The following is a 16,428-nucleotide window of genomic DNA, read 5'->3' as shown; positions in this document are numbered from 1 at the left end:
GGCTATGAGATAGAGAGGGTGAGAAAGGAAGATGGAGCTAAGTTAATGTCTAATAGCGAAGTAACATGAAAGAAAATATGATCAATCTCTGTCTATCAAGAAGGAGAGGGAAGAGGAACCTTCCAAGGTTGGAAAAGGAGACTTTCATCAGCATTATTAGCCTGACAGATGAGGCCGAAGCCCCACAACACCACGTGACACAGGCACCAACACTTAGCTTTTTATAGGCTCCGTGGCAAGAAATAAAAGCGAGATCTGATCTCAGACTAGGAGGCTTTAAGCATCACAGTACAATAGACCCTCGAAGGTTGATTGTACCAGAAAAAAAAAAAGGTCTTCAAATGTTGAAACGCCAAAATCAGGGTTTCTACTCCGTAGTTACGCTGAATATTGGTTTAAAACCGGTATTTTCTGAGTAAACTAAGTAGAATAGAGGCCAAATAAAGATTCCCCTGCCTCTTCCGGCTTTTCTTTTGTTCATATGAAGGGGATCTAAAGCTCCGAAATATTGGACGAGATAAGCCTCTAACTGGCTTCGCCAAGAAAGCCCCCCTAGGGGTGAAGGGGCTTTTCTTGGCGAAGCCACTCCCCCAGCCCTGGAGCCCTCCAGGGCTGTAGAAGTAGCTTACTAATTTTCTAAGCTCGCTTGCCCAGCCCTTGAAGTGGACTCATCAAATTCCCCAGTGACCTTATTGGGACTTGCTCCCCTTATAGGTGGATCGAGTGGCTTGATACTATCGCTACCAGTCCATGTGACTTTTGGCGGCACGCAAAGCCGGCAAATTTCATATGCCGATCTCTATTACGGAGTACGAACTGGCAAAAAGGTTCAATGTGGATATTGTACAAAGCAGCAGCAGGAAGTGGTTGCCTAGGAATTATTATTCCCGGTCATTGTCATATTATTGCTTGGTAGCGGCCATCACCTGGGGAATTCCCCGCCCCCCACGTTTCTTTCAACTCAACCCCCCCCCCCCACTCTCTATGTTGCAGTGCACTCAAACTACAATCTACAAATAGGAATTGGCAGTTCCAACCGCAGAGATATGGAATCAATGTTTACATTAGCAATTCAAGCGATATGTACCATCCCTACCTCCATGTGCTACTAATATACTTGTCGAAATAGAAGCGCCTATTACAATATCTTCTTGAATATTCTACCCGGGCACGCTTTTAATATGCATTACTTAATCACCGTAAGAACCTAGGAAGGAGTTGGAGCTCGACCCAGGAATGACAGGCGAGCATCCAAGCGCTCTCATATTATTACCCTTTTTAACGTCAACGCTCGGAGAAGGTCCGGTTTTCTTCGTACTGTACACAGTCGAGGAAAGTCGCCCAAGTGGGTTGATATCCCCGCAAAATTTATTCCACCAATGGTGATTGTGTCCGACTTCGATTGCCGATTGCCGTCATTCCAAGCAGGGACTTCTATATTATGCTCCTCGTCCTACATATTGTTACTGATAAGTAGTTCGTCTTCAATACACCTTCCACTCATTACACCAGAGAATACCAATCTTGAATCTCGGCACTTCGGCATGGAGGACAAGAAAGAAAATCTCCCAGAGGTGCTGAAGTCACAGAGTGGAAACGATATCCAGCACATAGAGGAGAATCTCAAGGTACCGGTGGCAGCCAACATCAAGCAAGGACAAGACAGTGAACTGTACCTTGAAGCAATTCAGAGATATCCTAATGATGAGGCCATCGATAAAGAAGCAGAAAGGAGGCTGAAACGCAAGCTTGACATGCACCTCCTTCCACTTCTTGGCATATGCTACTTCTTTTATGTATGTCGATCGCCTCAAGCTCGCCCTATTAAGGCCACATCTAACATCATCTTTCTCTACCAGTATGTTGACAAGACGACACTTTCCTACGCAGCAATATTTGGCATTAAAGAGGACCTGCATCTATCTGGTTCAGAATATTCCTGGTTGTCAAGTATTTTCTACTTTGGATGGTTAGTTTGGGCAATCCCATCTAACCTCCTCATGCAACGCAGCCGGATGGCTTGGTATCTCGCCTTCAACATCTTCATGTGGGGCGTACTTCTCATGTGCGAGGCTGCATCGCAGAACTTCGGCGCGCTTGCGGCACTCCGGGTTATTTCTGGCGCGTTTGAGGCGATCGCTGACCCTGCGTTCATGCTCGTCGTCTCTACATACTATACCCGTGCGGAGCAACCTTGGCGTATTTCGGCATACTATTTATGGAATGGTATCGGTATTGCCGGCGGTGGTCTTATTGGTATGTTTCATTCATTATTGTAAGAATACTGAATTGAGGAGTAAACGCTTATTGTGATGCTTAGGTTATGGGATCGGCAATATTAAGGGTGGTCTTCAATCCTGGCGATATGAGTTTCTCATCATCGGTGCCCTTTGCGCTGCCTGGGGAATTGCAATCGGCTTGCTGTTACCCAACTCGCCAGCAACATTTTGGGGCTTCAATCGTGAAGAGAAACTGTTAATGATTGCACGACTGCGATCCAACCAGACCGGTATTGAGGGACGAAAAATTAACTGGGGTCAGGTCAAAGAAGCATTTTTCGATTACAAAACATGGCTATTTACTGTCCTTGGTTTCCTTGCCAACGTTCCCAACGGCGGAATATCCAACTTCTCTACTTTGGTTATCCAAGGCCTCGGCTTTGATACACTCAACACGGCGCTTCTCGGTATACCCCAGGGAGTCATTGTGGTCATTTGGATTGTGCTTGGAGGATACGCGAACCAATATATGCCGAAGAATAGCCGCACCCTAGTCTGCGCACTATTCATGATTCCAACTATTGCGGGTGCCCTCGGATTCTTGCTTGCCCCCGATAATGCATACGTCGGCCGACTGATCTGTTTGTAAGTCTATATACCTGATTTTTCCCCCTTGAAAGGTAGTAACTGATCGATCCCCCAATCTAGCTATCTCACTGGATCGTATCAAGCCTCCTTCGTGATATCGCTTTCCCTTGTTACCTCCAACACTGGCGGGCAGTCCAAGAAAATGATCGTGTCTGGTATGATCTGGTTTGGAGCATGCATCGGCAACATTGCTAGTCCCTTCTTTTACAAATCCGAGCAAGCGCCAGCATACCCCCTTGGCATTGGTTCTCTGCTGGTTGCAAATTGCCTTGAGCTCATTCTTTTCTTCGTGCTTCGCTATGCCTTTATCTGGGAGAACAGAAAAAAGGAGAAGATGCGCGACGAATTGCGGGAGAGAGGGGGTGAGGCTGAGCTTATGGCCGATTCCACAGCCTTTGCTGACCTGACTGATGCACAAAACCCGAATTTCGAGTACGTATATTGATTATATTGAGGAGAACTGGTCACTATGCGACTCCACGCTTTGATGTGACGAATTCCGGCTTCCGGTCTAGATTGGAGTATTGGCGCGGACAATGGATGCATTGGGATCGATATAATGATAAATAGATTTGTTTCAGCAGGTGTAGGTACCCAGAATATTCAAAATTCTCTCGAATTACTTTGTTTAATTATCAATCATCATTTCAGTTTTATTAACGAAAATGAAGAAAAAAAGAATGTTCTTCAAGTTGTGCTAGCAGATGACGTATCCCACACTCTGTATCATGCATACACATTCATTTGTCTCACGTCGTACAGTTGGAAATCCTGTTCTTCCAAGCTTCCGCCTAGGAAACTTGTCGCAGATTATCTCAATTGAGGATCCTTTTCCTACGGCTGCACCATAGGATATTCCGATAGCAGTTGAAGCGAAGGTAATGGAGCTGATGAGAAGAGATCCATTATCCGATCGCCTAAACAGAAGAATATGAGTCAGTAGTAAATCCCAATGTCATATTCATTTTAGATAACTGCATCTCCTTAGTTTGAATCCTTTTCCTGCCCACTGCCGAATATAAACTCATGTCCTCCGTAACCCATACGGCCATCCCAAATTGGATATATAACGGAAAATAGAAGAATAGGGGAATAACGTAATAGCAGTCTAGTGATAGTTACCTATATGTGCACCTTCAAATTCGTGCCTATTCAATCCCCTTTCAGGTCTTGAATCAGAGAAACAGTACAGAGTACAATTATCTTTCGTGAACTATATGTCGTACAATGTCAAGCTAAGATAGAAGCAAGCCCATTCAGACATCCAGATAAATCAATATTCTCTTCAAAAAATACGGAAACACTTCAAAGTCATACTTTATTACACCACTACTTTAGCATGAAAATATTTGAGCACTTTTATCCAGGTGATAGATATTACATTACATTAGTAGCTTGCTGTCCTTTAAAAATGTACGATTGCATACCCATGTACTCCCTCTGCTCTATATCATCGATTAGATATATCTATTCATAACTGATATGCAGCTAGGTACATAACCGCTATCCTAGCTTTCGACTTCTAAATTTCAGTCTAGGATGTCACCATCAAGTGGACAATTCTGTGTGAATAGCTTGCGTTAGACCAAAAAATGCATTATCATTATATTCCTCTTGTTTTTAGTGCTTATACAGCGGTAACAGGGTCCGATTGGTATTTGCTCAATAGGGCGCTTAGGCTAGTGACGTGACCCTTCGGACGCTCGTAGGCGCCGTAACCAGACTATACCTAGCTGTCTTGCAGTTATTCTTCTCGGCGGATGTCAGCAGACAACTGAAAAACGTGATTGGTCCCATCATAGCATGGTGGGGTGATATTCGAGTTTTTGAGGTTGTACAACTTTCTCCTCGCCATCCATAGTCAAAGTGCGCACGCATTATCCAGGGTTCCAGCCGGACCCGGGCACAGCTCGACCTACAAGCAATGCATATATGATGTGTGCGACCCTCCTAGAGACGATCAATACAATCTACAGCTGGTACGTTGATCTCCTTACTACTATTCCCCCTTACTGACAGATTACGGTTTTTGTTTCCATACGCCACGTTTACTGAGGACATGACTCTGATAAACTGATTCATTCTCTCTGGGCTAAAAGTCGCCACGCAAAATATAGAAATTTCACGTGGTTTCTAGTCCACAAACTCACTCGCACACTATATGAGGGAAAATGGTTCGATCCTCGCACACCACGGACGGGGCTTCTCAAAAAGGGTAAGTCTCTATCTCACTTCCTTGCCACTAGGTGTAAATCTAGCCATTCGGACAGATGGAGGCATTAACGCTGGTTCACATGTGATGGTGCATGCAATACGAAATGCACAATAATACCAATACAACGTTTCTAGCAAGTTTCTGACATACCTCGTAGCTCCACTAGCTGTGAGAGGGACAGTGACGCATGCAAAATCATCAACGAGGAAGTTGGGAGAAGCAAGCAGATCACTACTTTAGATTGATGTATATATATTTACATTCGTCAATGTTCTTTTGCGTGCTTCTCGATTAGTCGCATACTATGCATGACTGAGAAGCTATAAGATATTTCCTTCCCTCTCTTACCACACACTTCATCTATCTGCTAGAATTATTACTGAAAAATGGAAGTCAAATTTGCCTCTATCCTCTCAATTTCGGAATTTGATTGTCTCGACTTTCACGATGGAAGGAGCTTAAGTCTACAAGAAAAGATAAATGTTGCTCAATGTCTGCGCAAAATTATATCCCTGATGCTGGATAATCTAGGATACAAACATCACTCTCGGCCGATAGACAAGGTGCTTCGGCAACGTCTCCAAGCTTGGTCGGATGAAAGGCTACTGCCAATGTTTCCCGGGAAAAGCCAAGTTTTGCAGGAAATCTTAAACGGTGCTGCACAAAGCTCAGAGTACTTCTATACTGCTTGTCAACATGAAACAAGATTCGTTACAGCCATTATGACCACTATCTTGATGGCCTCCGATGATGATATCATATTGGATTCAGAAGAGCGCGAAAGTCTTTGCCACTTCTCTTTCAATCATTGGCAAAATCTTCCCCAGACAAATAAATGGTGCAAGATCTTGGCCGAGGGAATGAGGATGTGTGCTGAATATTTTGGGTCGCAGGATCCACTGGTTGGGAGCTTCAGTGGGAGAAGTTTTAGCTCATTCATCGACGCCTGTGCACAGGAATACCGGCTAGAGCATGAACTCCCGGTTCACATAGGAAATCATGGGCTCTCCCATCCATCCTCAGAGGGGTGTTCCGTCGAGTTGTTTCCCGCCTATTTTCGCGGCTCAAGTGGTGCTTCCTTAGCATATACCGTCCCGATATTCAAGGTCTCTCGTGACGAAGAAGTTCCCTTGTGCGTTTGGATCACCGCAATTCCCGATATCATGAAGTTCATCAACTTTGTCAACGATTTACTATCTTGCCCGAAGGAGATTCTCACCGGAGAGGCATGGAACTATATGACTTTGCAGACACAAGTAAAAAGGCAAGCGGGCCGGCTTACGAAGTACAGTTCCAAGCATAACAAGCTTTGGACTTTCCGTGACACAGTTTGTGAGATGCTGGAGGAACTGCAAAGAACAACACTTGCCCTGGATCACGCTTTTACAAAGTGTATTCGGACGGGTATAGACGATTGCCCCATTGGTACAAATGACATGAGCAGTAGCACTCAGGATTGGAAAAATAAAATCGATCAGAACATCGAATCGGCCGCCCATCTCTGGATGAGCTTTAAGTATGGTTACATCTCCTTGCATCTGAATTCCAGCAGGTATGGCTTGGAACCTATTGCTTTTGGTGGATGATGAAGTCTAGAGTTCCTTCTTTTCGAAGTATAAATGCTAGGGGTTATCGCAAGGTTTTGCTTGTCTTGATGACTTTGTTGATGTTCAGAATGTTTCATTTTAGCCCGATTGATCTCTCGACCCTTTCTACCCTTTTGAGACAACATAAAACTTTGAGGCTTAGATAGAATTGAGCGATGATTTTTCTATGCTCAGATATCGAAGCTTTGCGCCTGGTTCCGGTCTATTCCGGCTATATTTCATTATTGGTTCCTCTTATTTGTTTTTGTAATTTTGTATTACTCAATTCATCAAATCATTCTAGCAAATCAATACAGCCATCCCTCTATAAATGCATAAGTATACCTTAGGTAATATTGGATGTAAGAAAGACATAAAAAAGAGTGAATCGACAGCTTAGAGAAACAAAGTGAATGAATGAATATAAATAAACTAAAAACTAAAAACATACAACAGTGAGGATTCGCTGGTGGTCACCCACCCAACTACTAACTCACCGGCGTGTGGCTTGAGTACGGCTGAGCGGACGGGAAGCCCTATTTTCCACACCCTATGGTCGTATGTACCAGAGAACAACATAATTACAATATTATAGAAAAATAGCGTTAGGCGGGACTCATATTTGCAACGTAATTTGCACAGTATGAGGGATTTCACGCCGAGCCCAATGGGGGTTGAGCCTCAAAAATTTATACATCACTCGCAACAACGGTATGCGAGCGTGAAACCGATATCTAGATCCGAGCCCTGGATCAATGATGAGTAGAGATAATGATCCCCCTGCCTACAATAACATTTTTTAAAGAAAGCTCATAGCCTCGGCCATAATTTAGACATTAAATGGCCCGGGAGCTTCAATTTGAATTGGGGGAGAGGTTCATCTGTCATATGTGCTTTGTATATACTCCTAGTAGAGCAAACCGAATTTGATTGAACTTCTCAAACGAAGTGGATCTGTGAGATACTATGTACTCCGTACTCGATCCTCACTCATGTAGAGCCACACCGACGCTCTATGGGTTCGATGTTGAAACGCCCTCAGGACCACCCTTCTGATGTCATAAGTGGACCGCTTCGCACGGGGCATTCGGTATCTGGGTAATAGTCGTCATGTAGGAAGTAGAGCCCTGACTGCGTGCTTTCCTCCGCTTTGTCAGAAAATGGTGGAGCTTTTTGCGAAAAACAAAAATAGACTATACGGAGTAGTCTATGTGATTATGTTAGACGCGCGATTGGGGTCAGTTAGGGCGGGAAATTTTTGCCGAATTCCTTGGCCTAATTTCCCCTGCAAACCTTATTCATCCTTTCAGTCTAATCACCAACATCACAAATCGCGCATACAAAGTACCTAGGTAATGACATTAGAAAGGCTTACGAGTGTGAAGATATCTCTCAATTACCTTTGTACTTTATATATCCTAGGTTTTCTAGATTCTCCTTTAGTAAAGATCTAACAAGACCTGCCACGTTTGATTCAAAAATATTTATTCGCATGATTCGGAAGGCGGAATAGATGCGCTCGTAGACGCGTACATAATCGGTAGAAAGAGCCCATTAAACCATCATGCAGGATATTGCTTACAATATATTTCAGTTTAGCTAGTACGTACTCCAAAATGTGGAGATCTAGATCGCCGATTCCGTATATACATAGTAGTCTAATATGTACTCCGTACAAAACTATGCGATCCTTTCCGAATCACACTAGTATTCTACTTTTTACCCTATACTATAACTTATCTCTGCCAGTCGCTAGATGGTCTAGCCTTTGAAAGCTTAAAATATCATTTTTATACTATAATAAAGTTATTACATAGGGTAGAAGTGTAAGTAAAAAGCAAGATTTATTCAAGTTGTTAGAGAGTAAGCTCATATAAATACAAAGAACGATCCGATCTTTATTTAGATCTAGAGGTTATTCTTACTCCCCTACGTTAAAGAGATCTCGAAGCCGAAGGGTCCCCCCTTAGGGGTTTTACGCTACCCCATCTAGACTTTGCAAGCTCAGTCACTAACTCGCCGCTAGATACAATTGAGCGGGTTAATAAGCTTAGTATTAAGCTTATTACTGAATCAGAGCAAATTCCGTAGCTTTCTTAGGGTGCAAAAAGGTACCGAAGTATATAGGCAAATGCGCTTTTATCCTAGTAGCTAGATCTAATTTGGGAGGGTTTAAAGAAGTCTCAATCCCACAAAGCGGCTTCAAATAAGCCAAGAAATAGCAGATCACTTCTTAGTACTAAAGAAAATCCAGATTTTTAAAATATCATACCTAAATTTTGGAAATTGTGTGTAGTGGAAAATTGTGTGCTACAGACCCAATGCCGTGAAGGTGGGTGGATCTGGGAAGACGATTACCTGGTGTTAGGCGCTTGGCACCGTTACCTGATGCCTACATAGACTTTGTATTATCCCGAGGTCTGTACCGAAGTATTGCCGCGCCATATGACAAACTATTTGCGAGACTACCTAGTTATTTGGGTGCGAATCTCCAGATTTCACTTCTATATTCTCAAAGCCAGATTATTATAGACCGAATAAAAGCAACATATGCTATCTATGTCTGAATCTTCAAGCAGTTAGTAAACGGCTTTTCAGCTCTCCGACCACTATCTAAGCTTTTCTGACACTCCGGCATTTCGACAGGGGGCGCAGTCACCTATATGCCAAGTATTCGCACTAGTAGTCCACGTGTGTACCAAACACAGCAATGTGGCGTAAGTCCCAATCAAAATTCCTGGATACACCAGGTGTTCGAACCGATATTTGATCTAACTCGATCGATAATTCCTATTCGCGGTAAGGTCGACCATCAGGCAACCCCTGTTCCCTGTTCCTGGATTCTAGGGGCCTGGAACACGCTGTGGTTTCCATGATGCATTCTATCGTATTATGGCCTACGGAGTACTTCTCGGTTATTTACACCCCCCGTAACTAGAGGCAAAATAGTGCCGAAGTATGGCGTTCCCTGGATGTGATAGTGCAACTTTCCAGAAAATGCCTGTCTTTTTATGAGCGCAAGTCAAGGACTATATGAGCTGGCCAATCCCCACTGTGTGTCGCTCTTTTTTTCCAGCTCCCATTTGTCCGACATTTTTAATGCTTTAAATATAGATCTTCAAATCTTCAGCTGCGCAATCCTTATATAGCCTTCGGTAGAGTTTACAACGACTGATCCTATTTGAAGATTCTTCGCTCTCATCCTTTGAGGCCTTCCAGGATGCGCGCTTGGTCAGTCTTGGGCTTTACTGGCCTCTCGGTGGCCTCGGCGATCTCGAGCGTTGCTATCCTCACCACCACGACATCTGCCACTACCACGACTGCGTCAGCTACCTCTGTGTCAGCTACCTCTGTGTCAGCTACCTCTGTGTCAGCTACCTCTGTGTCGGCTGCTACTACAACCTCTTCCAGTAAGTGAGCCCAAAGCACGAGAAAGTTTATCTTACTGATCTGTCTCTAGCCTCTACAACCATTGTCACTGTTGCAACGGATAACAGTGGTCAATTCACCGAGATAGGGGATGCTATTACCTACGCTCAGAGCCACGGAATTCCAACTGTGACTGTGCTCGCAGGTACTTATACTCAGGCAGTCACCGTGTCTGCAACCCCGACCGTGACTGTTATTGGTCAAAGTGATACCGCCGACGACTACACCCAAAACAAGGTCACCATCACCAACGCAGGCACCGTTCTGACAGTCAACAACAATGTCCAACAAGTCAGCTTCAAGAATGTCAACTTCCTCAACACTGCTTCTGGCTCTGGTGTCATGGTGTTGAAGGGAAATAAGTACGCCTTCTACGACTGCCAGATTGTCTCAACTGGAACGCTGGGAGTTACTGCTAGTGTTGGTCTTGGAATCATCGGAAACTCTTACATCGAGGCTCTTGATAAGATCCTGTACGGCAGTGCCAATCTCTATGTCTACAACACTAAGGTTGTTCCTGTCGAGAGCTCCGCGCTGCTCGCTTACATGAAGGGTACTGTCGAAGCCACCACTTCAATACTTTACAACTCCACCGTTGTGTTCGATCATGTCACAGTGGCTGCGAAGTCAGGATCATCGATTAGCCATGTCGCTTTGGCTTCTGCCAATGGTCCCGGAGTCGTTGTCCTTGTCCGCAACTCCGCCCTTGGCAGTTTGATTGCCGCTACTGGTGCTCACGTCGACACCGTCAGTCAAGATGGACGGAATCTTTTCGCTGAGTACGCTAACACAGGCTCGGGTGCATATGCCAAAAATGCCGTTACTCGTGCTCAGTATGTGTCAGTTCTCGATGCATCAGCCTTGTCTCAATACAGTGTCAGTGCCGTGTTTGCCGCTGCTCTCCCCGGGTATGCTTCCGCTGACACCACCTGGGTTGATTCATCCCTGCTGGCTGCCATTAAAAACGCAGATATTGTCCAGACTTCTACTTCGACCACGCCTACTGCTGCCTCGACTGTTGCATCATCGACCATCGCTGCCACTGCAACATCCACTTTCATTGTCAACCCAACAGCTGGTCCTTACAAGAATGTCACCGCTGCTATCGCTGCCCTGCCTAGCGATGGCCAGGAGTACACGATCTACGTCATGAACGGTACATACAATGAGCAGATCTCCATTACTCGTACAGGAAAGACTATCCTTCGTGGTGAGACAAAGTTTGAGAATGATTACACTCAAAACACTGTCACTATCTCATACTCATTTGGCGTGTTGACCAGCGAAAGCAGGAATGAGGAGACACCGGTTATCAATGCAAAAAACAGCGACGGCAAGGGCCTGGCCATCTACAACATCAATTTCCAGAACACTTACCCTCAAACTGCGAATACTGCTGCTCTTGCTGCCGACTTCTACGGCACCGTGCAGGCTTATGGTTGCTCCTTTATCGGCTACCAGGATACACTTCTTGCGAACAAGGGTACTCAAGTGTTTTCCAACTGTTACGTTGAGGGTTCTGTCGATTTCATTTGGGGTTTCTCCACGGCCTACTTCTACCAGTCGGTTATCGCAACCAACACTGCTGGCTCCTGCATTGCTGCAATGAGCCGTTCTTCCTCCACTGCCACTGGAGGCTACGTCTTTGACACCTGTCTCGTCACCTACACCTCTAGCTACGGTAACACTTACCAGAGGAGTTGGCTCGGCAGACCCTATTCATCTTACAGTCGTGTTGTCTACATGAATTCATACCTCGATAAGCATATAAACCCTGCGGGCTGGCAGGTGTGGTCCACTAGCAGTCCTCAAACAGAACATGTGACGCTTGGAGAATTCAACAACACCGGACCTGGAAGCTGGTCTAGCAGCCGTGCATCATTTGCTACCAACCTCACCAAGACCCAGGCAGATGCATACACCTTGTCCAACTGGGTCGGAGGAACCTCTTGGCTCGACATGGAAGCTTATGCTTACGTTCCGTCTTACACTCTGACAGGCACGCCAACTACCCCCCTGTCTCAACACCTTCCGCAGTGTGGGCTCACCCGTCGAACGGCACTACTCCCCCAGCTGGTGCCGTTCTGGTTAGTGTTTCTGGGGCTGTCAATGGCTCCTATGCCAACCTCACCGATGCTCTTGCCTCTCTCCCGGACGATACCACTACTCAGATTATCTTCATGTATGCCGGAACATACGAGGAGCAAGTCCCTAGTATCAACCGCAATGGTCCTGTTATGATTATTGGCTACACCACTGGAAACCCTGGCCAGAGCTATGCGGACAATGAAGTGACGATTACTTTCGCGCGTGGACTTTCCGTCTCTCCTCTGCCCAGTGGCCACTCCAATGCTGAGACAGCGACTGTTGCCACTGCGTCTACCCAGATCGCCTTCTACAATCTCAACCTTATCAACTCGGATAATCTTGATGGTCTAAAGCCTTCTTACGTCACTCTAGCTGCATCCATCTATGGGAATCATATCGCATTCTATGGTATGTTTGAATTCAATCCCACAGTTTTCCCTGCAATATCTGCTGACATCAATTCACTATGCAGGTGTCTGGTTCCAGGGATGGCAAGATACTCTCCTGACCGGAAGTAAAACCGGGTATCAATATTACGAATCTTCGTACATCGAGGGCGCAATTGATTTCATTTGGGGATACTCTAAGGCTTACTTCAAGGGTTGCACCATTGGTGCCAAGAAAGCGAAGTCTGCGATCACCGCGCAAAGCCGAGCCTCGTCTAGCGCGATCGGTGGTTACATCTTCGACCAAAGCTTGTTTACTGCTGCCGATGATGCTACCGTTGATCTCACAAAGGCTGTGTACCTTGGTCGCCCCTACTCCGACTACGCCCTTGTCGTGGTCAAGAACTCGCACCTCACCGATGCTATCAATCCATCTGGATGGAAGGTGTGGTCGAATAGCGATCCTCGTACTGGTGCAGTTACTTTCGCAGAATTTAACAACACCGGTCCGGGTAACTGGGAGAACAACGAGGCTGCCCGCGAGGCATTCGGATATGCCACCCTGCTGACAGAAGATACCTATTCCCTGGAAAATGTAATGGACTCTACTGACTGGATCGACATGACCTACTGGGACTCCATTGATACGCCTACCATACCAACCCCAATTCCGCCCCCAACGGTGATTTACAATGGAACCACTCCTCCCTCTGGTGCTTACATTGTGTCTAAGACCAGTCTTGGAACAAACACAACTGTTTACGATACCATCCAGAGTGCTCTCAATGCCATCCCAACCTCCTCCAAGGTCACACCCACCATCTTCATCTACCCCGGTACATACGAGGAGCAACTTGTTATCAACAAGTCTGGCTCTGTAATCTTCATGGGTTATTCTGAGTCTACTTACGACTATTCCAGCAACCAGGTCACCATCCAGTACAACTATGGTGTTGACACCAAGGCAGATCAGTCAAACTCTGACAGCGCTACTGTGTATGCTACTGGTAACTACTTTGAGGTACGTTGGCTCCTGACATGCATTTGACTATAGGAGATACTGACAAGAAAACGCCAGGCCATTAATATTAATTTCGTCAACAACAATGGCACCCAAAAAGACATTGCAATCCTCGGATTTGCTGTCAGGTCCAGTAAATATGCCAGTCTGTATGGTAAGTATATTTCCTTATTTCGGCCTAGCTTCACTCACACGGAAACATGATCCTAATACCATGGAATGCAGGCTGCCAGGTTAAAGGAAACCAAGACGCTCTCTTGATCAATGGCTATCTCTTCATGAGCAACGGGTATGTTGAGGGTAACATTGACATGGTTTGGGGAAGTGGCGCTGGTTACTTCCTGAACACAACAATTTCGCCAAATAGAGATAGCATCGATCTCACAGCGGATAAGAGAGCCACAAGCACCACCGCTGGAGGTTTCGTCTTCGATCAATGTAAGATAATTCCTTCGACCGGCGCCGGCTCCATGTCGAAGATCTCGCTCGGAAGACCCTGGAACCAGTATGCCCGAGTTGCATACATTGACTCCTACCTTGATTCCTGCGTGAAGCCTGAGGGATGGAATCAATGGTCTAGTTCGAGCCCTCAGACCTCTGACGTGATCTTTGGTGAATATGGAAATTACGGTCCAGGATCCAGCACATTGTCGCGTGCGACCTTCGCTTCTCAGCTCACTGACGCTGAGGTCGCTCAATTCCAACTTTCCACGTTCTTCTCCACCACATCTTGGATTGATTTCACGCACGTTGATGGGACTCCCTTCGTCCCGGGAACGATTACCACTACTTCGAGTGCTATCGTGCCAAGTGCTACTCCTTCAAGTACCACCTCGTCGACCGTTGTTTCTCTCCCTCTAGTGACTTCCACTACCACTGTTGACGTGACCTCCATTTCAACCACAAGCACCTTCATCACGGTCACGCCGACTAATAATATTTCGACTGTCAAGTCTACCACGACCCTGACACTCACACCGGAAGGTGTGACAAAGACTACGACCTTCAAGTTCACCACCACTAGTACTAATATCCTGACTGAACCAACGAAGACATCCACGAAGACCTCTATCGTCACTGCGGATATCGGCAGCACTATCACACCTGATCCAACGACGGTTACCAAGACTAGCAAAGCCACGACCACCGATACAGTGACCGTCACTGGCAAGGACACCACAAAAACCGTGAAGAGCACCGTCACCTCGACCTCAACCATCACTGCTGCTGCTTCCACCGTCACCGATAAGAAGACAGTAACTAGTACGAGTGTCAAGACTACAACTGGAAAGGCTACAAAGACTACCTCGACCGCAACAATCACAGTTGGATCTGAAGGAACTACGACCGTCAGCGCTAAAGCCACCACTGAGGTCGTTACTTCCACTTCTACGAAGACAACCACTAAGAAGGTTACGACAACTCTCAGCTGTAACGCTGCTCCCAAGAAGATCAAGCGGGGTCTGGAACCCCTGGACAACATTGCCACAGTTACTGACTATGTCACGCATATCGACTACGTTACTAAGACTGTCACAACAACCCTCCCTGTCGCCACGGACTACATCACCGATGTCACAACCAAGATAACCTCCCTCAAGGCCGCGACAGTCACAGAAACCATCACTTCCATCGCCACTAAACTGTCCACGAGCACCATCAAGGCCGTCACCTCGATCGTTACCGTCGTTGACACTACCTCTATTGGCAAGATCACAACCCTGAAGGCTTCCACTGTCACCAACACCGTCACCTCGTTGGCTGAGAAGCACGCCACAGTGACTCTGCCAGGTCAAACAGTGACCACCGCTAGCCTGAAGACGGCAATTGTCAAGACCACCCTCCACCTTCCTGCCGCAACTACCACCACCACTGTAACAACAACGATGAAGAGAACCACCACTCTCCCTGCCTCCACTAGTACTGTCATCAAGACTTCGACTGTGACTAATCATCCCTCGGTTACAATCACCCGTCGTGCTACGTCCACTTCCACCAAGGTCGTCAAAACTACTTCCACTAGCACCATGACGGCCACGAAGACCGCTGACTGCGACTGATAACACGTCTTGCAATAGGACACTTTGAACCCTTCACCGAGCTTCATCTTGCTCTTTAATTCCCTTCTTTTCTTCTTCCTTCACTGTCTTCACCATTTTCTCTCTTCACCATTTTCTCTCTTCACCATTTTCTCTCTTCACCATTTTCTCTCTTCACCATTTTCTCTCTTCACCATTTTCTCTCTTCACCATTTTCTCTCTTCACCATTTTCTCTCTTCACCATTCTCTCTCTTCATCATTTCCTTTCTTCACTTCAATAATTACTTCTCATTGTACTTATAGTTACTTCATACAATTATACAATTTTCACTAATATAGTCCGAGCGCGGCCGTCACTAAATAAATTCGAACTGTATTTTCGAGACCAAATTCTCGTCATTCTTTGTGGCAGGGGTTCCTTTCCGATATGGGCAGGACTCTACGAACTGTAAGATTACTTCTCTTTGGGGCTCCAAGGGGATTGGTTTGACCCAGGAAAGCTCCCCCGTTTTGGTGAGTTGTGGTTAGCCTAATCCGTTTACAGTTCTCGAATGCCAGGAATCAATCAAAGAAAACTTCGAGTCTGTCCATGCTGCCTCTGCCGTCAGACGGTCCCAACTCTGAATGATATTCCGCGACTGGGTACATCAAAATCAACAACATAAACAAAAAACAAAAACATACAACAGTGAGGATTCGCTGGTGGTCACCCACCCAACTACTAACTCACCGGCGTGCGTGTAGCTTAAGTACGGCTGAGCGGACGGGAAGCCCTGTTTTCCACACCCTATGGTCG

The 16,428-nt window shown here is 45.9% G+C and overlaps 3 protein-coding genes across 3 annotated transcripts; all 3 read left to right on the top strand.

Moving 5' to 3' along the window:
- Positions 1-1,544: 1,544 nt before the first annotated feature.
- Positions 1,545-3,312, top strand: N7479_002499 (Major facilitator superfamily domain general substrate transporter; the record flags this gene model as incomplete). The annotated part of the gene is made up of 4 exons (XM_057250196.1): positions 1,545-1,796; positions 1,860-2,256; positions 2,321-2,864; positions 2,928-3,312. 4 exons carry the CDS (start codon positions 1,545-1,547, stop codon positions 3,310-3,312), a joined length of 1,578 nt encoding a protein of 525 aa, XP_057114628.1.
- A 2,492-nt stretch (positions 3,313-5,804) lies between these two features.
- N7479_002498 (uncharacterized protein) lies at positions 5,805-6,668 on the top strand (the record flags this gene model as incomplete). The annotated part of the gene is made up of 1 exon (XM_057250195.1): positions 5,805-6,668. The coding sequence occupies one exon, from the start codon at positions 5,805-5,807 to the stop codon at positions 6,666-6,668; it is 864 nt and encodes a 287-aa protein (XP_057114627.1).
- A 3,220-nt stretch (positions 6,669-9,888) lies between these two features.
- On the top strand, positions 9,889-15,652 carry N7479_002497 (putative pectin methylesterase; the record flags this gene model as incomplete). Its single annotated transcript, XM_057250194.1, has 6 exons — positions 9,889-10,078; positions 10,129-12,133; positions 12,190-12,593; positions 12,658-13,592; positions 13,650-13,746; positions 13,818-15,652. 6 exons carry the CDS (start codon positions 9,889-9,891, stop codon positions 15,650-15,652), a joined length of 5,466 nt encoding a protein of 1,821 aa, XP_057114626.1.
- Between the last annotated feature and the right edge of the window lie 776 nt (positions 15,653-16,428).

Source organism: Penicillium vulpinum (genome assembly GCF_028829585.1).
Source record: "Penicillium vulpinum strain IBT 29486 chromosome Unknown utg000001l_segment0_segment0, whole genome shotgun sequence".
In the NCBI taxonomy this organism is placed as follows: Eukaryota; Fungi; Ascomycota; class Eurotiomycetes; order Eurotiales; family Aspergillaceae; genus Penicillium; species Penicillium vulpinum.
The sequence above is the reverse complement of the archived record's forward strand: the minus strand, read 5'-3'. Positions and strand labels throughout refer to the sequence as shown.